This window comes from Camellia sinensis, chromosome 6, assembly GCF_055761805.1.
Source record: "Camellia sinensis isolate YWXY chromosome 6, ASM5576180v1, whole genome shotgun sequence".
Classification (NCBI taxonomy): Eukaryota; Viridiplantae; Streptophyta; class Magnoliopsida; order Ericales; family Theaceae; genus Camellia; species Camellia sinensis.
In genome coordinates, this window is record NC_138966.1 from 19,111,287 (window position 1) to 19,133,281 (window position 21,995).

General features: G+C 34.3%; 1 protein-coding gene across 4 annotated transcripts; it reads left to right on the forward strand.

Annotated features, from left to right (window-relative positions):
• The first annotated feature begins 486 nt into the window (after positions 1–486).
• Positions 487–18,908, forward strand: LOC114267870 (ubiquitin-like domain-containing protein CIP73). 4 transcript variants are annotated; one of them, XM_028208943.2, is made up of 19 exons: positions 487–804; positions 2,423–2,544; positions 2,841–2,958; positions 3,643–3,747; positions 3,866–3,984; positions 4,096–4,179; positions 5,340–5,519; positions 5,655–5,721; positions 5,805–5,959; positions 9,669–9,833; positions 9,914–9,985; positions 13,358–13,481; positions 13,580–13,665; positions 13,762–13,864; positions 13,944–14,050; positions 14,191–14,424; positions 16,370–16,990; positions 18,004–18,147; positions 18,569–18,908. In XM_028208943.2, exons 2-19 carry the CDS (start codon positions 2,449–2,451, stop codon positions 18,641–18,643), a joined length of 2,655 nt encoding a protein of 884 aa, XP_028064744.2. In that variant the 5' UTR covers positions 487–804; positions 2,423–2,448; the 3' UTR covers positions 18,644–18,908. The 4 variants fall into 4 exon arrangements, with proteins under 4 accessions (XP_028064744.2, XP_028064741.2, XP_028064742.2 ...); XM_028208940.2 differs by having other exon boundaries at positions 514–804; positions 2,392–2,544; XM_028208941.2 differs by having other exon boundaries at positions 522–804; positions 2,399–2,544.
• The last annotated feature ends 3,087 nt before the right edge of the window (positions 18,909–21,995 follow it).

A 21,995-nucleotide genomic window follows, 5' to 3' on the forward strand; every position in this document is an offset into this window, starting at 1 on the left:
TGAAATTATAAGTCCATGAAATTTCTTTAAGCTTGTGCAATTTTTTTTGTGCACTTTCACTAGTATTGGTTAGAGAAATTTCACTAACACTGATTTAGCATAGTGAAATTTCATTTGTGCTTTTTGCAATTAATTGATTTTTTTTAAACACTGAAAATTCATTTTGTCAAAGAGTCACAGATAATTTAATTATGCTAAATCAGTGAAATTTCGTTGAAAAATAGCCATGGAAAAATTGTTACCAACTACTAGAGGTGGTCGGCAATGGTTATAAATAGTGGTCGGAGATATCAACGGTAGTTAAAGGTAGTGGAATAATGAAAGGATAGTTTTGTCCATAAAAGTTTAATATTCTTAAATCAACAAATATATTTTAGTTGTCTTTAAATTAATACCAAATATTGATTAGGTGCTGAATGAAAAAACCAAAAAAAAAAAAAAATTGAAAAAATCAAGTCAAAATGTTTTGTAATTCAAATTTCTCAAGAGGAAAAATACGACGTCGTTGCTACAATTGCTTGCACGTAATTTCCAGTGAAATCTAGGTTCTTCTCGAACGGTACGGTTGATAATCAGAGGGATGGTCTATGATACAATTTCACTTTCAATTTTTTAAAATTTACTTAATCTGTCGGAAAAAGCGTTTAGCATCAGATCTTCATCACATCCCATTCACGAATCAAAAATCATAGATACTTTGGGTGCATTGGCTTCGTCGATCACTCTTTCAATCTCTCAGCTTCTTCTTCACTCTCCGATTAAGGTTTTCTAAGCTCCGATTTCCTCACTTCTATCCAAGCTGGGGTAAGATGAATTTCGTTTTCTCGGTCTCGTGAATTGAGCTTTGTTTTTTCTTCTAATACAGATTGGTTCAAGCAAGAAATTTCGTTTTTATACCTGTTTTTAATCCGAATCTCTGCTTAGCTATTCGATTTTTTCCTTTTCGTTTCTGTACTGTGCGTGCATGTCTATGTATCTATTGTTTTTAGTTTATCTATCTTGATTTGATTGAGTTTTTCTGTTTGGATGGGGTGATTTAGTGAGAAATGATAAGAAACAAGGAGAAAGATAACACTTTTTTCATGCTTGATTTGTAAGTTCTGTAAGAAATGGTGAGAAATGGTGAGAAAGAGACTATCTTACTAATGGTGTGATTTGGTGAGAAACAAGTGGGAGCTTCTATTCACACACCATAGTTTGCCTCAATACACTCCATTTCTAGTTCACACCTCCACACCATCTTCATTTTTTATTATTTTCTCAATTCACACCGTTTATTCCCAAAATACCCTAACCCTACCTACCCCCAACCCAGCCACCACCAGATCCGGCGACCCATCACTGTCCCCATCCACCCTCCACAACCCATCCCGACTGCCACCATCCCTCCCCCAGACTCCTTCAACGCTTCCTTGCCTCAACTCCGCCCCACTCCGACACCTCCACAACCACACCTCTCCATTACCGCATCCTTAGTGACCGCCACCCCCAACCCTTGCGATTGACTAAGATCGATGAATGATCAATCAAATAGAGAGAGAGAGAGAGAGCGAGCAAGCGAAGAAGAGAGGAAGAGGTCGCGATGAGAGGGGTTCACCAAAGGGGGCGCTTGAGAGTTGTTGCAGAGGGAAGATGGTACCAGAGGTAGGGGGCAGCGGGGGAGGCGGTGGAAGTGGGGTAGATGGCAACCGGTAGTGGAAGTGGGGGAGATGGCAATCGGCGGTAGTGGGAATGGTGCTATTGGAGGTGAGGGGTGGCAACCGGTGCTGGTGGGGTTGGGAGGAGGTGGCAGCCGGCGGTCGTGAGTTGAGAGGGAAGGAGGGGTGTGTAGGTAATTTAATTAAAGGATATAATGGTAATTAAAAAAATTAGGATAATGGTGTGAATTGAGAGAATAAGTGGTGTGCAAATAGAAGCTCCCGAAACAAGTTGATTGCTTGGTTATAAAATATTTATAATACCAAGATTGACCTTTAAAATACAAAAAGGAAGAATATCCGTCTGTCACATGCTTTTGCTTTCGCCCTCATCCAAATATGATGGTGAGAAAATACAATCATAGGCCACAACAATTTCTTTTCTTTTCTCGCCCTGCGATCCAAATGGAAGAATATAGCGTATGAGCACTTTTGATGTCCTCTCTAGAATATTTGTTTTTGGTGAAATGAAATATCATGAAGATGTCATAGTTTTTGGCAAGTTTTTATATATACATGACATTGTTGGTATTAGGTGTTTTTGAATTTGTGAAAGTTGAACAGCTTGGTATCTTAATCTGTTATTTTGGTTTGTACAAACATGTCTTTGCCCAATCACTTTTGAGTTTAAATTGATTAGACCCTGGTCACAAACTCTTGTTGGTTCTGATACATTACATGAATTGCTCTTTAGCTGTCAGATTCATTTTCAAAATACATGGCAGATCAGCATTCAGTTGAAGCTTCCAGTATGAGTGATGTTGGTGGTGAAAGCTCAGAATCAATGGTGGAGCTCAATATCAAGACTTTAGATTCGCAGATCTATAGCTTTCAAGTGGATAAAAATGTAATTTACACAGTTTTCTTTATATATATATATGGGTTTTTAATTTGCGTTGATTACTTACTACTTGTTCATGTGGATTCTTTTGCAATTATTGTTTTATTTCTGCACCATTCACGGATTGTAATTGAGTTGCTTCAAGTTACTCGTATCTGAAGCTTTTCATAATTACTGAAATTAGTGAAACATCCATTATACAGACTTGAACATTGTTGAACTTGCATTTATAGTACATGTAGTTAACCTTTCCAATAAGTTATACTTATTGGCTTGTATTCTTGATCTTTAAAAAATTTCAGATGCCAGTCTCACTGTTTAAGGAGAAAATAGCTAGTCAAATTGGTCTTCCAGTTGGGCAGCAACGGCTAATTTTTAGGGGAAAAGTGTTGAAGGATGATCACCTGCTTTCCGAATATCGTATCCTACCATTGCATATGTTTGTGATGTATTTCTATAAAGATTTTGCTATTGACTAAAAATTGGAGTTCTTTAGTCTATATAACATTCCCTTCCACCCGCCCTCTACCTTTTTCTATTATCCTGTCATGAAGACATTCCACATGGAAATAATGCATGTGCAGTACTAGTAGTAAAGGGAACAATGGAATTTCCAAGATTATGCATATATGCTTACAAACAAGGGTCAACTAGGATGAGCATTGTTGATTCTAAGTGATTGACTAATTTGGTTTTATGACTATGTAGAGGCCATCACATTAATTTAAGACTTTTGATTACAGATAACAACTCTTTATCTTTTTTCTTCCTTTTGTTTTTTGACCCACAGAATCCTTATTTGGTTAGGTTAAATTATGGGGTGTCAAATTTAGGGGAGTTTATGTAGCTTTTGGAGTAGTATATGTCCACAAAGGAAAAAGGTCAGGTCCGTACTGATTTCAAGATGGTTGGTTGGAAATTTTGAATTGCATAGAGGCACAGTTGGTTGGAGTAGTATATGTCCCCACCCACTCCTTTATTCTTTCTATCAAGAAGGTAGTTTCCTTTCCAAGAAAGTGCAGCAATCTTGATCTTGTAGGTTCATTCTATGTTATTCCTCATCGTGTTGTTATTTTTTGTGATATAAACCTTGACTGTGCTTAGATGTTGAAAATGGGCATACTTTGCATTTAGTTGCCAGGCAGCCTTCTGAATCACAGCCTCCTAGTATAAGTTCTGGAGAGACAAGTGCAGATAATGGCACTAGAGGTATTGGTTCACTGGCTAAGCTGTTTACCTGGCCATGAGCTTTATTTTTACAGGAGATATCAGTGAGGTCAAACTAAGATTTTTTTTTTTTTTTTTTCTTTCTCATACAATTTGTCAGGACACAATGCGAATGCTGCTGGTCCACATAATCGCATTGGACAAATATCACAGAGTGTAGTACTTGGTACTCTTAATGTTGGGGAACAAGGCGAGGGCATTGTGCCAGATCTAACTCGGGTATGTTTTTAGGCCTCTTTTGTCTTTTCTGTTATACGTTGAGGGTATTATGTTTAGATTATATCTCTGTATTATGGCAGTAATATTTTATGCTTTTTCGCCTGGTTTCAGGTTATTGGGGCAGTTTTAAATTCTATTGGAATTGGGAGCCAGACTGCAACTGGTGTTATGGGGGGTGTGCAACCCACTGTGCAGGTTAATTTTTTTCTTATTTGCCTTTTTAATTTTGTTTCGATTTCTTTTATGACCATCTTTCAATCAATCAGTTGATTGATGCGAATGTGAAATTGATGATTGCAACTGTTTGATTGAGTTGAAATTAGATTTTATGAGACAATAGGGAATTTGTTCTAGCAGTGTTGTGGATAGAGGCATTGCAATCCACTGGACTGTTAGGCCAAGTTTGGCATGTCTTGAAAAAGACAAAAAGTCAAAAAGTCACTGTCCTATTTAAGTCACATCTTCTTATTTAAGTCACATCACCTCTCTAACACATCACTTCAAACCCAACCCAAACCCAACCCATATTTTATAAAAGTCAAAAAGCGCACTTATTTAGATCATTCCAAACAATCCCTTGTAATACATTGTCTTGGACTATTTGATTGGATTGGATTTATATCTTATGTTTGTTTAATCATGGGATTTGATACCTGGATTGAATTATTCTATTGAATCCTATGTTTGTTTAGTCATAAGATTAGATGTTTGGATCGGACTATTCTATTGAATTCGATGGATATCCTATTTTATTTAATTTTTTTACTAGAACTTACAAAAAATTAAATAGATAGAACATCAATAAAAATTATATAAATTTATTTTAATTTTTAGTTGAGATTTTTTAATTTTGTTTTAATTTGAACTTTTAAATAAATTGAACTTTTAATTTTATTTTTAATTAAATAAATTGAACTTTTAAAGGGGGATTAGATTGTTAATTTTATTTTATTTTAGTTGAGATTTTTAAATTTTATTTTACTTTACAAAGTATAATTAAAAATAATATAAATAAAAAATTGAGGGCCAAAAATGTCATTTTAAAATTCCAATCCGGAGGAGTTATCCCACCCTTTTTATCCCACACCCTCCCATGGGGACACAATAATCTCACAAATAAGGGATTGATACTCTGGTTGGACTATTAGTCCAGCTTATATGTTTTGAACCAAACGTCGGACTGCCGCATGCAATGGACATGGAGTCCTATCTCACACTCTAATCCCCCCAAACAAACACTCCCTTAGAGTTATTAAAAGTGGTTTGAGGGATATGGATCCCTTTTATGTGTTTTGTGATTGCTTTCTATCTATGTATCAGTTGCCTGATTTAATTTGTTGGTTCTTTCTTGACAGTTCAATTCTCCAGGTCAAGCTCCTCAAGGAAATGAAACAGAAGGAGCACGGAATAACACTAGCGGTCAGAGCCAAGCAGGAAATCAAACACAGCCTGGACAGGCATTACCAAGTCAAAACTTACCCCAGGTTCTGCAAATCCCACTGGGAGCAGCAATACCTGTTCCTTCTCTTAATGCGGTAGAAAAATTTCACCTTCTTTTTTCTGTCTTTGTTTTTTTTTTGTTTTTGGGGGGGGGGGGGGGGTGTTTAAGTTTTTGCTTAAATATCATCTGGTTCTTTCTCATGTATACATTTTTTTTCTCTGATTTTCAGCCAATTCCTGATTCTTTGCACACACTTTCTGAGTTCATGAACCGTGTGGAGCTGGCACTACAGAATGGTTATAATTTCAAAAATAGTAGTCTCATTATTTTGTTGTACAGTAGTTTGCTGAATAATGTTTATGTACATATTCATATGTAGGGCATCAGCCAAATCAATCACTAACCAACATTGGAGATCTACCAACGGTGGAACTGCCTTCCAATGCACGTGGATTGTCAACACCTGAAACATTGAGCATTGTTCTGCGACATGCACAACGTCTTCTCAGTGGTCCGACTGTTGCTGCACTATCTGTATGCACTACACTCATACAACTCTACTTTGGCTTGTTTGCATTGTCTTGTAAAATTCAGTGAATATCTGACTTTAGAGTACTTTAATGTATTATAAAATTTCATCAATCAGAGAGGAGATGGTTATCATGCCGTGATGTAGAACACAGTAGGAAAAGAGAGAAGGATACACAAAGTTGCCACACCCTGAACAGTCATAATACCATTAAACCAAATAGAATAATAAAATGAGAACCTTATTATCTACTATATGGGTTAATAACCCTAATTAAATTAGTAAACTAAATCCTAATATTATTTGGAAACATAATGAAAATATTCTACTTAAATTTATGTATTTAATTCTAGCTAAAATATTTATAATAATAATCTGCCTATTACACTGATGGAAGGCTTCCAAAGCTGTTAATGGGCCTCCAGCCAAATTAAGGGATGTGCCTACTCTATCCATGTGCAGTTTATACGAGGCTTTGTGTAACATGTATTGATATAATTATCTAGTGTTGGAATGATATAGTATCAAGTGCTTACTTAGTTGCTTTTCTCAAAGAAACTTCAAATTGGAGACTAAATGCTGGTTTTTTTTTTTTTTTTTTTGATCAGCAACAAAAAAGAAAATTTTATTAAGGCACAAGGCCAAGAGGTTGAGGCATCCCCAAACAGGAAAAAGGAAAAATACATCCAAAAAACAAAACAAAAAACAAAAAGCCATCAACCACAAATTATTCAAAGCAAACCGACACCCAATCTGAAGCGATCAAAAACAAAGGGATCCCACGGAACACAGGACTCGCCGAAGCCCAAAAAGATGCCAAGTATCTCACTCTATCCCATAAATAGTCTATATCCCTATTCCTTCCTTCAAAAATACGCCCATTCCTCTCCAACCAAATGACCCAGGAGATTGCAAAAACCACACTGCTCCAAAGAACTTTAGCCCTCTTTGACCTTCCAAAAACTTGAAAATCAAATAATAATATTTGAGCAATACCTTTAGGAGCCACCCACTGTACATTGCCCAAACCGAACGCCCTATTTCATAACAACCTTGCCACCGAACAATGCAAGAAGAGATGATCTAATGATTCTCCACTTTTACAACACATTGTGCACCATTGAGGATTAAGATACCATGAAGGTCTCCTCTTTTGCAATGAATCATTTGTCAAAGTACCCCCATGAACCAAGATCCACATGAACACTTTCACCTTAAGAGGAACACATGCCTTCCAAATCTTCTTATGAAACAAAAACTGAGGTACATGCGGAATATCAATGATTTTACCCAAGAAAGATTTACAAGTAAAAGACCCTGACGAATGAATATTCCAAAACCATTGATCCTCCAAAATTGGAGACAAAGAAACATTTTCAAGCCTTGACAATAAAGATATCAACTCAGGAATTTCCCTATCATGAAGATTCCGAGAAAAATTAAAATTCCACGAACAAGAGGCCAACAAAGAAACAGCCACAGACTCAACAGAACAATTATGAGATTGAGAAATTCTATACAGAAGCGGATAAGATTCAGCAAAGGACAAAGAACCCACCCAAACATCTTCCCAAAATCTAACCGAATCCCCCTTACCCACCCTCACAGAAATGAATTGGGACCAAATTGGATAGATATGAGAGATAGACTTCCACGGAGCACGCCCATTACTCCTAGAAACCACCTGAGAGTCCTTACCATTAACATGCAACCCATATTTGCTTTTGACAACTGCATGCCATAATGAATCACGCTCAATTGGGAATCTCCATAACCACTTGCCCAATAAAGCCATATTTCTAGCCAATATATTACCAATTGCCAATCCCCCTTTCTCCTTTGGTAATGTGAAACAGTGGAATAGGGAGGTTTTCGGAAACTTGGAATCAAATAAATATCAGACTTTGCGTAGGATTGAGGAGATAGATACTTTGGAGATGCAAGGGAGTGAGATTGAGACATTGAGGGGAGAGAGGAGGGAGTTAGGTTTGAAATTGGAAGAGTTGACTCTTAGGGAGCAGATTTTTGGGCACAAAAAGCAAAGGTGAAATGGCTTAAGGAAGGGGATGTTAGTTCAAAATTTTTTTATAAAATTGCGGAGGGGAAAAGGAAGAAGAAATTCATTAAACGATTGGAAGTTAGGCCAGGTGTAGTGGTGGATAGAGAAGAACAAATAGTTCAGGGGATTTTTGATTTTTATTCTAATTTGTTTTCGGCGGATGATATTATTAGGCCGGGGATAGATGGGCTTGAGTGGCAGCCTATTAATCAGGAAATTGCAACGTGGTTAGAGCGACCTTTGAGGAAAGTGAGATTAGGGAGGCAGTTTTTGAGTGTGATAGGGATAAGGCTCCGGGTCCAGATGGGTTTTCCATGGCTGTTTTTCAAGATTGCTGGGAGGTGGTGAAGGGGGATTTGGTAAGAGTTTTCATGGAATTTTATGAGACAAGGGTGGTGAATTTATGCACAAATGCCACTTTTATCTGTTTGATTCCTAAGAGGGATGGAGCCATTTGAATGGGAGACTTTAGACCAATTAGTTTGACTACATCTCTTTACAAGATTTTGGGTAAGGTATTGTCAAAAAGGTTGAGATGTTCTGTAGGGGATACAATTTCTCATACACAGGGGGCTTTTGTGCAAGGTAGATAGATTCTAGATGTGGTTTTGGTGGCAAATGAGGTGGTTGAGGAGTATAGGAAGTCGGGGAAGGTAGGCATTGTGTTCAAGGCAGATTTTGAGAAAGCGTATGATCATGTAGATTGGCGTTTTTTGGATTTCGTGATGAATAAGAAAGGGTATGGTGAGAGATGGAGATCTTGGATTAGGGGTTGTTTGGTGTCTTGTAATATGTCGGTAATAGTTAACGGTAAGCCAGGGAAGTGTTTTAAGGCCACGCGAGGGTTGAGACAGGGAGATCCTTTATCTCCTTTTCTTTTCATTTTGGTAGTGGATGTGTTAGGTAGGATGATTGACAGAGCTATAGAGGTGGGCTTGTTTGAAGGCTTATAGATTGGTAGAGATAGATTGAGTGTGTCGCATTTGCAATTCGCGGATGACACTATTTTCTTCTCTATGGGGGACGAGTGCCAAGTGGCAAATCTTTTTTCTATGGTAAGGCTTTTTGGGGTGATTTCAGGGCTTAAGGTTAATTTAGAAAAGAGTAGGGTGGCGGGTATTAATGCTGACCGCGGGTATTAATGCTGACCCTAGACTGATTCAAAGTGTGGCCGATTTGATTGGTTGCGGGATTGAGACATTTCCTATGAAGTATTTAGGCCTACCACTGGGAGGTAATCCAAGAGGTGATATGTTTTGGAATCCAGTGGTGGATAGGATAGGTAAGAGGTTAGAAGGGTGGAGTAGGGCCTTATTGTCCCGTGGGGATAGGTATACCTTGGTTAAGACAGTGTTGAGTGGAATTCCTATTTATTTCATGTCTTTGTTCAAGATTCCGGTCAAAGTGACTAAATGCTGGTTTTGAATAACAAGATTGAAAGAAAATCCAGCATCTAATACTTATTCTGTAGGTGCAAACAGTATTAAAGAGGAACATGATATTGGTCCTGCCTGTTCTAGAATTCCCCCCCCCCCCAAAAAAAAAAAGAAGAAAACAAAAAGGGTCATTATCTTAATCAAAATAAACATTACATTTCTTAACCTTTTACTTATTAGCTGATACTACGTTATTTGTAATCTGCTGCAACTCCGTAGAATATTGCAGGACACCTGGAGCAGGAGGGGGGTTCTACTGATCTTACAGTAAGGAGTCAAATTCAAGCAGAATCATTACAAGTAGGACTTGCGATGCAACATTTAGGTGCTCTTCTGCTAGAGCTTGGGCGGACAATTTTGACACTGCGTATGGGACAATCTCCTGTAGGTTCTTGTTCATCCTCTGTACTATGGTTCAGGTTTTGAATGAATTTCACTTGCAACTTTTTTAATGCATGTTGCAGGCCGAGTCCTATGTGAATTCCGGGCCTGCAGTTTATATATCTTCATCCGGGCCAAATCCTATAATGGTTCAGGTTTGTTAATAGTTTTAGACATTCCATTTTCCGTTCATAGCATTAATCAATTAGATACTTTTGAAGCTGGAAACATTTTGTGTGGTATCGAACCATGGTCCAAAAGTACCATTTTAGATGACCAAATTGTATTAGCGGGACTGAAGTTGTAGTGTAGAACACCAAAAGTTATATCTATTACTTGTACAAGCTGCCTTGAGTGTTGAATAAAGACTAGTAAGTGGCACCTTTGCTATTTACAAAGGAAACAGAGATATCCGTTGGCTTGTAGGTGTGGAGAGTACCTCTGTAATTTGAATTTGTTAGTAAATTCATTGTAGTGCTAAAGAGTTCTTACTACTTGAAGTTTGTTGATGGAACGGTTAGAGATACTAAAATTCTTGGTGACAAAGGGAGAGGGAACTTTTTGTTCTAGTGTTAATTAACCCTCTGAACCTTTACTGTTGTCTTTCCAGACACCAGTGAGCTTATACGGTGTCTCTCCACTAGTTACATGAGAAATTTGTACACTATGAAGTGGCATGCATGTTTTTTCCGTGCAGGTTTGTTTGATCAAGATTTGGCACCTCTTGAAAACAGTTCAGGATTTATTTCTCTTTTGACAATATGCCACCCCATGAGGTGCCATAGTGCCTTTAGGGAATTTGGTCTGAAAACATGACGGCTGGTGATCATTTTTTTACATATTCAATCCTCCAAAAATTATTGTATTCTATATAATGGGCTGCCCAAATTAAATTCAGCACTTTGTTGCACGAAGCAGGGGGCATATAAAAGTTTTTAAGGTTGGTAGCCCCCTATGAAGCATGGGTACTTCGAAAAACATGCTGTACCCGTACCGGGTATTTACCGGCGTACCATACCTCATATGGTACTTTTACATACATACCAGGTACACGAAATATGTACCCAAGTTTTTTCTTCTTAATTTTTGACGCACCTAGTATATATTTAAGCCGTACCGTGCCGTACCGTACCGTACCTTAGTTGAAACAATATTTTCCTTCTATTACAGAGATAAAACTCATTTCACTAGATTTCTTTTTTAATTTTTGTTTTATACTTAGCATAATTTTAAAATTAAACCATGGTTTGTAAGTTATTTAATATATTGACATTTAATTTTGATTTATACTTTTCATTTTGGCATTAAATGTTAATTATAGGTTGGACCTTAACAAATTAAATCATTTAATTAATTTTTGCATTATTCTAAATTAAAAATAAATATTTTTTTACAAGCGTACCAAGCCCAAGCCGTACCCGTACCCGTACCCTTACCCTATTTTTTTTTAATTTTACTGTATCGACGTACCCGTATCGTACCAGTACCAGTACTCGTACCCGTACCTTTGCTTCATAGGTAGCCCCTATGGGAACGTGTATATATTTTATATAAAAATATATTCTAACATTTCTTTTTTCTACTTGTAAAATATATTTTAAAATATAAATAAATATTTGAAATTAATGTCAACTACAAATTGTGATTATCAAGTATAAATAAATATTATGTAAATAGAAAGTGCTATAATAAGCTTGAGTCGTTTTTCCTTTGTTTATTTGAGATTTGTATGTCTAAGAGTTTCTGTACAAGGGTTTTTTTTTTTTTTTCCTGACCAACTCTGTACAAGGGTTGTACTTCAAAATTTAATGTCCTATGTAATGATCCCAAAAAAATTAATTTGGCCTCTTATTAAAAAGCCAATGGTAAGCTCATATTAAAAAAATCTTCCAATAAGCAAGAAATATGGGCTCCGTTTGGTTACGATCTCAAATTATAGTTTCACCCATTGATTTGAGTGTGTTGTTTGTTTTGAGCTTTCAAATCATAATTCTACACCCATTTCTCAAAACTCAATTCAAAACATAATCATTACTTTTCAAAACTCATAACCAAACACATAATTCAAAACTCCTTTTAAAACTTAATTCAAATCAATATTTTAATTTTTTAAATATTTTAAATATTTAAATATTTTAAAAATATTTTAATTTTGTTAAGATTTTAAATATTTTAATATTTAAATATGTTACAATTTTTTTAATTTTTTGAATATTTTTAAATATTTTAATTTCAAAATATTACGATTTTATTTTTTTAATTTTAAAATGTTTTATAAAAATAAATTCAAACTCTATTTTATAAAAATATTTTTAAATATTTTAATTTTTTTGTTATGTATTTGGTTACGATTTGAGTGTAGAGTTGTGAAAATAGTTTGGAGTTTCGAGTTATGTGTTTGGTTATGAGTTTTAAAAATAATTTTTTAATTGAGTTTTGTTTTATGTGTTTGGTTACGATTTGAGTGTAAAGTTCTTTTTAAATTTAAAATATTAACATTTTAAATTATTTAAATTTTTTGAATATTTATTTTAATTTTTTACTTATTAAATTTTTTAGATTATTTAAATTACTTAAATATTTATGATTTAAATTTTTTGAATATTGATTTTGAAAAAAAATTATTTCCTTTGTAGTATTTTCAATTAAAAAATTGATTAATGTTATTTTTTGTTAATAATAATTTTTTTTAATTGAATTTTAAAAAGAGTTTGGTTATGAGTGTTTATCAAAATTTTCAATAGTATAAAAGTAGTGTGTTTTGTTATGAGTTATAACAATTTGAATTAAGTTTTGAAATTTTTTTTCAAAACTCATAACCAAACAAATTTTCTTACTTCACATGTCAAATCAAAATTTCAAAACTCAATTCCACACTCAATTTAAAACTCAATTCAACACTCTATTCAAAAACTATAACCAAACAAATTTTCTATACTCAAATCATAATTTCACAACTCACAAACTCAAAATACAACTCATACTCTCAAATCATATTTAAAAAACTCTACCAAACGCAACCATAGTCTACTCTTTTTAATTTTGGTAATTAAAAATATAGTTTGCTTGATTGATGTGAAATCATATTAAACAAAGACATATTTGCTAAAAGCAGTTAAAATTTGTTAAAGAAAATAGATTGGTTTCTTATGTGGATTCCTGTTGCTTTTCAATTGAACCACTTGCAAATCTTTATGGGCCTAAGAACATTGACTAATATTCAAATAGTTAGATAAGTTTACGAGAAGTGAAGAACATGTCTAAATTGAGACTAGTCTCCTATAGTTATTGGTTAGGTCAATTGGCCTATATTAAGTAATATTTTAATTATTTTTTAATCTACTAAAACCTAGCTCAATTCACCAACTGTCCTGCAAAATTTTCTCCATACCTTCCTTCCAATCGCCACCCCCACCCCCCCCAATGGAGTCGTCCTGGCTCTGCCCCTGTTCTTATTTCCAGTGTTTGCTGCTCACCAAGGTTGCACTTCTCGGATCTGAATGATTCATACTTATGTTTTTATGCAGCCTTTTCCTCTTCAATCCAGCTTGCTGTTTGGTGGTTCTGCTGCTGGCCCATCAAATCCTGGTACTTTTGGTCCTATTGGCATTGGAGCTGTTCCAAGACATGTAAACATTCATATACATACCGGTAAGGGGATTACAATTTAACACACATTATGTTCCTTTTATATGAGACAACACAATACCTTTTATTACACGGACCCTCACTTGCACCTATTGTTTCAGCTGTTGGTCCCAGGGCATCTAATGCAGAAGGGGCGCAGGGAGAACATGTTAATCGAACTGGTCCTGGTGACTCAGGTCAAACACAGGTACTGCCTGTGAGAACTTTTATTGCAGCTGCTGTTCCATCTCAATCCTCTTTTATAGTTTCCAGTGCTTCTCAAAATGGTGTTTCTGTTTTACAGCCGCCTCCTGATTCCGTTCCGCTATCCACAGTTATAGCTGAAGTCAATTCACAAATTAGAAACTTTGTTGAGAACATGCAGAGTGAAAACCAGTCTCCATCAGGTGGGAAACCATAAAATATGTGAGGGCCTGAGTTATAATATTGCTACAGTTCACTGAACTGCTGTTTGACATTATGTAGGCCAATCAGAGAGTTCAACTGATCAGAATCCATCTGTCAGACCTGGTGATGGTATCAATGAAGGGAACAGTCAGCTTAGAAATCTGGCTGACAATGGAGCTGGAGAGGTGAGTCTATTTTCCCTGGTAGTGTGCCTGAGAGGGATGGTCAGAAAGTAGGTATTATTCGTGCCAGTGTTCTCATTGCTCTTTAAGTTTGTATCAATTGTTGATTAGAAACTGTAACTGGTTAACTGAATTACTTCCAGGTACATCCTGAACGCCACCAATCTAGTAATAATGACACAGAAAGTCGGTTGAGTTCAAAAGATGTACCTTCTAGTAGCTCAGCTGTAGGCTCTATTAACCATTCAAAAGGAGAAACTACACCAAAGTTGGGGGACGATTCAGAATTTGCTCCGCGATCTGGTCAGGGGAATGGTAATCCAGAGCGTGCCACAGCTGTTCCACTTGGACTAGGGCTGGGAGGTTTGCAACCTAAGGTGGGCTGATTTTTACTTCTAGACTATGCCATAATTTGAAATCTGTTTTGTTGGGATCATTATCACAAGTTCTGTTTGGGTGGCATTTGGCTTTTCTCTAGTGGAAGTACTTGTTTGGTGGAATGTGTTGGTAAATTATTTCTGCGTTACCACTATAACATAATATCTATTTATAAATATAGTATATATATATATATATATTACAAATAAAAATGAAATATGCGAACAAAGATAACCTAAATGTAGACTACTTGAGGGACCTTTAATTGTTATGTTTGCACCTATCTTCATAAGTGGAGGTCAACATTTTCACCTGGATCAATCTGAAACACCTGAAAGGGGTGCAACACTCTAAATTTGGAGCAAAATGAGGCGGAGGGTGGTCTGCATTACTTATAGTTTTCACTTGAGGACATCTAAAGTTTTAATTGTAGAGGTTTGGTAAGTGCGCCTGTGGTCTCTAATACTTGAATTGTAATGACTGTACTTCTTATGAGATGTGTGTCAAGTTCGTTCTAGTTATTTGTTATATTATGAGAAGAATCGATCAAACAGATACGCGATTAATTGAACCATTAAATCAGTTGTACTATCAATGTTTTGTTATAGGTAAGTCATACGTGTTCCAAACATCTTTTTGTTTTAAGTGGTGATATGGATGGCCTATTTAGCTGATTTCATAAAGAAGGATAGTCAGCACTCTCATTGTGGCTTCTTGCTTGAATTGAACCAAGTAAGGTATTGCCCATAGTTATCAGAATCCCGATCCGGATCTTACGATCCTACGATCTTACGATCTATTTAAATACAATCGATCCGGATCATGTAAAAAACTCCTTATAGGTAGGATCTTTCGATCCTGGTAATGGGATCTTATAGGATCGTAGAATCCCGATCCGAATCCGATCCTATCCGATCCAATTTACAAGCCTTATTTTGTATTGTATGACATATTTTATTATAAATTTTATGTTTGTTGTCTAAATACCAATTTATGTGGTCAAAATAAATAATAAAAATTAAGTAGTATTGAATCAAATAGACTAAGAAAAACAAACTAGAAAACAAACATTCAAATATTGCGGTAATTTAAAAAAATTAAATAGTCGGAAAAACAAACTTAGCTTTAGCAGAGTCTAAGGAGGGTAAGATGATTGCAATTTTATCCCAATTTTTTGAGAGATTATTTTTGTGACTTGAATCCGCTCCACCAGGAATGCTAACGACAAACCTTATCATTCGGTTAAGTTATTCTTTTGAGTTTTTAATATATTTTCATATCCAACTTTGTTAAATATTTTTTCTTCACTTTTTATGCATTATTGTAGATTGTAAAGTATTTTGTTATAGAATTCTTCTTCTTCTTCACCTTCTTTTTTGATGAAATACAATACTTTTGCCATCGAGTTTTCTATTGTATAATATTATATGTACATTTTACATAGAGTATTATATTTTTCATAATATATTCACTTTTTTTTAATAGAATATAGGCTCATTTCGTGTATACTTTATAAGAAATATTTATTTAAATTAAATTATTATGTAATCTGTCCTTTTCGGTAGGATCTTACGATCCTCGATCCGATTCTACGATCCGATCCTATAAACACCTCCAACGATCCAACGTAGGATCCCGATTTTAACAACCTTGGTATTGCCACTCTGCATGAACTTGATTTCTCACTAGTCATTGTAGCTTTTACTTGTCCACTAAGTTGGTACTTCAACTGTCTGACTGGTGCTTTTGGTGAATTCCAATCAACACTGTTTTCTTTTCCATTGATGAACATTAAGGAGGACTAGGATAGAAGCTCTTATATTTAATTCTCTGGTTCTTGTTTTACCCTTTTGGTTCTGCATTCCATAGTTATATATGTTGGTAGGAAAAAAAATATTATTACTCATTGTTCTCTTCTAAATTGTGTATTACTGATGAGATCAGAGGCGAATTAGGCAACAAAGATCACAAGGCAAGGGTAGTGATGGTGCAACTTCTAGTTCTCCCAGTCAAAACCAACAAACAGGAGCAAATGCCCAACAGTTTTTGCAATCTCTCGTGAACACGAGGAATACAAATTCCCTGTCCTCAGCACAAATGCCTCCTGCCCTTGGGCATCTCACGCAGAGTTTACAAATGGGAGGGCAAGGTGCTAGTGGTCAGGTTGACGCAGCAAGTGCTATGTCTCAGTTTCTTCATAATCCTGCTTTAAATGGTCTATTGGCAGGGGTTTCAGAGCAGACTGGTGTTGGCTCTCCTAATGTCTTCAGGAATATGTTGGAACAGCTTACTCAAAACCCCAATATGATGAATACAGTAAATCAAATTGCTCAACAATTTGGCGGCCAAGATCTTGGAAACATGTTTTCAGGTGTTGGAAGTGGCCAAGGTGGTGGCATTGATCTGACAAGTATGGTTCAACAGATGATGCCCATGGTTTCTCAAGTTCTTGGTGGTGGGTCCGCAATCCCTCAATCAATACCTGCTGCGAGACCTGATCCCCAGCCACAGTACAATGAGAGAAGATTAAGCAAAGATGAGAAAGCAAATGATCAAAATTCTCAGGTTGGTATCATACACAAAATCTAGGCACTTGTGCACACAGACTAGTCCTGTGTGAATTGTGTACCATAATTCCTTTGAACATTAATTGATTAATGAACAGTGCTGACCCACCTTCCTAATTATGATGTATGCATCTTGTTTGAGTCATTTGTATTATAGAACGGTCTTTTTGGTCTATTTGTTTTAAAATAAACCCAATTAGTAACCGTTCTCCTGTTGGGAACGTAACACAGTAGTCAGTTTGGGCTTCATTTAAACATGGAGCTTAATTCCACATAATTCATTTTGCCTTCAAGCATCCTCTCATCCCTGTTTTTCAATTCATGTGTTGGAGTATTGGCATTTTGTATAGAGCACATCGTGTTGAGATGCCTGTCTGGACAATGGTCCTCTTGGAAAGCTTCCCTCTCACCCAATTAATCCATTCATTACCATTACCCATTTTAATCATCATTTCACCTTTCATTTTATCCTTTTTGAAATATTTGAGAGTTCTTGTTCCTCGTCTTTGGGATTATTACCTATGCTAACTTTCTGGCTATGGTTAGAAAGTTGATGGCTCCCCTGTCCTCTATTCCTGTAGAGTTTGCACATGCAGATGTGTTTTAATTGCCTCTTTTAATTGTATGCCCTACATATTAAAAAAAATGGCATTATTTTGCCGACCATCCAGCACCTTAGAGATGTAGTGCTGTTGAAAGAACGATATAGCAAAATCTCCATTGCAATCGTGCACTAGCTATTTCTGAAGAAAACCTTCTGCTATATTTCGTCTTTTTTTTGTCTCATATAAAGCAATTTCCACAAACCCCCCCCCCCCCCCCTTCATGCCACTTCTTAGATACTGCTCCTATGTTTTTCAAAATTAAAGCTGCTCATTTTTTCTGAATAATAATGCTTGTGTTATTCACACATATGCTCGTTAAATTTGGATCTCAAATATCATGAATTGATAATTGCTTAATTAGAAGTAAATTACTTACAATTTCTTGCTGGGATCGCTTTCTCTTTAGGTTGACCTCCAACAAGTAGGTCAGAGGATTGAACACCAGAATCAACCTAGAGAAATTTTTCGTTCTATAGTTGTAAGTGCTGCCCAAGCCAGTGGTGCAGAAGATCTTGTGGATGAATTGTGCAGTGATGAGGGTCTCACCAGTGTAAGTATTTTATCCTGTTGTGCTATTTATCTGCCTGCTACTGTTTTCAGTTCCAAAACAATTGTTTCTAGGGTCAGTCTGGTGTGCACGATGCAGAGTGTTGTGATCTTTGTTACTACAGCAACAGCCGCATCAAACAATGTGGTCAAGTCGTAAAACTTTAAAAGGATTTGGCATTGTAACCAAAAGGGGTGCACACACCACATATTTGGCCTTGTTCATTATTGGGAAACAACACTAATCATTGGATTTATTCAATCTTAACTCTCAACCATGCTGCGTATGACATTTTTCATAACCATTGGATTTATTCAATCTTAACCCGCAAACTGATTTGTTTAATTATATAGATTACAGTGTACTTTTCTTTCCATGTTGCTTTGCAGTTTATAATTGCTACTGTTTGTTTGAGCTCTTGCAGGAATTTATAGAGATTCTACGTTTTGATATTGGTCAACGACTTGAGGGTGAAAGATCGTCTGCAGAGAAATCATAATCGTCTTGTGCGGTTAAAGATCAAAGATGGTTTCTGGTATCATTGTAATTGATATATGGCTAGTGGAGTTTGCCGGTAAGGAAATTTGTTTTTCTGCAATTACTCAGAATCTTTGTATAAATCAGATTTTGAGTTTTTTTTTTAATGTGATTTTAAGTTATAGCTGATCTACATGTTTGGGGATCAGGCATTCATATTAATTTCAATATTTCTGGATAGTACTCGTATTATAAGACACGTCCAATGTTGAAGTTTTGCTTTCAAACGTTTACTGTCCTTTGGTAACTTTTGCAGTTCACTACTTTTGTTTACAGAAAATATTAGTTATGTTTATGTTTCTTTCTGATACAAAAAAAAAAAAAAAAAAAAAAAAAAAAAAAACTTGTTTGGTGAACACGTTTCCAAAAACTTGTTTTCAATACAAGTGAGGGGGGTGGCTGGAGGGAGTCGGGGGGAGGAAAGAATGAAAACTTGTTTAGAAACAAATGGGAAATTTTATTTTATCTTTTTTTTTTCCCGGAATTTTGTGTACTGGTTTTTTAATCTTTTGGAAATGAATACAGACCAAATAAGTTTTTGTTTTTAGTTTTTGAAATTTATGTAAACAATAACTTTTAGTTCGGGACAATTATAAGAAAATAGGGTTTACTACAAAATAAATTTTAGGATTTCGTGAGTTTTTTAATTTAAATTCTAGAATTTTAATTTTGACAAATTAAACTTTAGAGTTTCATCCGTATTTCAAATCTGACTTCTCTATCTATTTCTGTCATATTAAATTAACGAAAATTTGGGTAGAATTTTAAATTTAAACTAACTAACATGTTTAAATACTTGTATTTCTCTGTCGTAAATTTGTTTTGTCTCATTTTTGCGTCGTTGGATTCATCTCATGATCTAGTTTTTATTCCACTCTTCATGCACATTGTTTCACATCTTTTTACTTGCCGTCGGAGTTCTGAACGTTGGCTAAAAATAAGATTTTTTTCTCTTTAAGCAAAATTTTCAAATTCAAATTTACATATTTAAGTATTTATATTTCCGTCGGTATAACTTTATTTCACCTCATTTTTTGCGTCTTTAGATTTAACTCATGGCCTAGTTTTTATTCCACTCATATGTATTGTTTCACCTCTTTTCGTATGCCTTCGGATTTTTGAATCCTTATATGTCTTGTTTTATCTCTTTTGTATGCCGTTGAATTTTTGAAAGTTGGCAAAAAAAAATAAGTTATTTCTCTTTATTTATTTATTTATTTTTTCCCTCCTCCACGGCTCCTCTTGGCTTGATGTTGCTTCATCATCATTATCTGTAAGATGAGGTGATGGCGGTGGCGGTGGCGGTGGCATCGAGTAGTAATAGGTATACAACTACACAAAAATAAAAAATCAAATGGGTTGGTGAGCATGTTAGGGCGCCTTGGTTTTCAATCAAGCATCATCTATTGCATTTTCACTACCAAGAATCAAGTTGCAATAACAGCAAGAGGGGGGAAAAAAAAAAGGATAGAAAAATCTTGGGTGTGTTTGGTTTGTGTTTATAGAGTAGTTTTTAAGATAAAAAGTACGAAAACTTGTTTGGTTTGTCCTTTTCAGAAATGGTTTTGGAAAATTATTTTGGGGAGAGAGTTTTAAAAAAAGTGATTGATTTGATGTGTATGAGAGAGAGAGAGAGAGAGAGAGAGTGATTTTGGAAAGTAGGTAACCAAACAAAATTTTGAGATTTTTTTAGAATAATTTGTTTGGTTTGATTATTCTTGAAAATTTGTTTGTAGAGAATTTTTTCTAAAATTTTTTCTGAAAAACAAACTAGACAAGGCCCTAGTGGGGCATTTCCTTAAATAAGCTAAAATAGTAAATCAATTCCCAAATTAAGCCTAGTTTTCAAAGAATTCCCAAAATAAGCTAACTCGCGGTTCACAATCGCGATTTCAACATATTCCGCCTGTTTTGCGTGAAAGTTGGGAAATCTTAAATTCGTGGTTACGAAAAGCGATTTTGATTAAGAAATCGCAGTTACAAAACGCAATTTTAATTAATTTTTTTTTCTTTTGAACTCGCTGTTACAAACCACGATTTCATCAAAAAAAATATTTGTTCTGAACTTGCTGTTTTTAACCATGCTTTTAGGGAAAAAATTTTTTTTTGTGAACTCGTGGTTTGTAACCACGAGTTTAGAACACTGAAACCCTACACATCACTCATACTCAATATATATATATATATATTTTTTAATATATATTTATAATTTAATATATATATATATATATAAATTTTATTTCATAAAATTGAAACTAATATAAAATAATTATTTTTTTATTTTAATTCTTATTTTTTTTTAATTTTACTGTTCAGGGATAAAATTTATTTTTTTTGATTTTTGGGTTTAAGGTTTAATTCTTAAAATTTATTTATTTTTATTTTAGGGTTTAGGATTTATAAAAAAAATAAATTTTAAGAATTAAATTCTAAATTCAAAACCCTAAATTCTAAACTCTAAAATAAAAATAAATAAATTTTAAGAATTAAATTCTAAATTCTAAACCCTAAATTCTAAACTCTAAAATAAAAATAAATAAATTTTAAGAATTAAACCCTAAACCTTAAAATAAAAAATAAATAAATTTTATCTCTATACACTAAGGTAGGGTTGGTAACATTTACGTTTTTGGTTTATGTTTACAAAAATTTTATAAACTGGTTTCTGTTTATTTTTAGAAAAACATAAATTACAAACGTGTTTGGTTTGAACAAAATGTTTAAAAAAATTTTAAAACATAAACTAAAAATATGTTTGTTCAAATCTAAAATATTTATATTTATACTTATTATTTATGACAGTGGGATCACACATATTATAATTAAAAAAAATTAATTAAAAAAATAATTAAAAAAATTTATATGTGTGATCCCACTGTCATAAATTATATGTGTGATCCCACTGTCATAAATTTTGTTTAATTATTTTTTTTAATTTTGTTTAATTAATTTTTTAATTAATTATACTTTTTTAAGGTTTATTTTTTTTTTCAATTAGAATTTAGGGTTTAGAATTTAGAATTTAATTCTTAAAATTTATTTTTTTTTATAAATCCTAAACCCTAAAATAAAAATAAATAAATTTTAAGAATTAAACCTTAAACCCAAAAATCAAAAAAAATAAATTTTATCCCTAAACAGTAAAATTAAAAAAAAATTAAGAATTAAAATAAAAAAATAATTATTTTATATTAGTTTCAATTTTATGAAATAAAATTTATATATATATATATATATTAAATTATAAATATATATTAAAATATATATATATATATATATATATTAAGTATGAGTGATGTGTAGGGTGTCAGTGT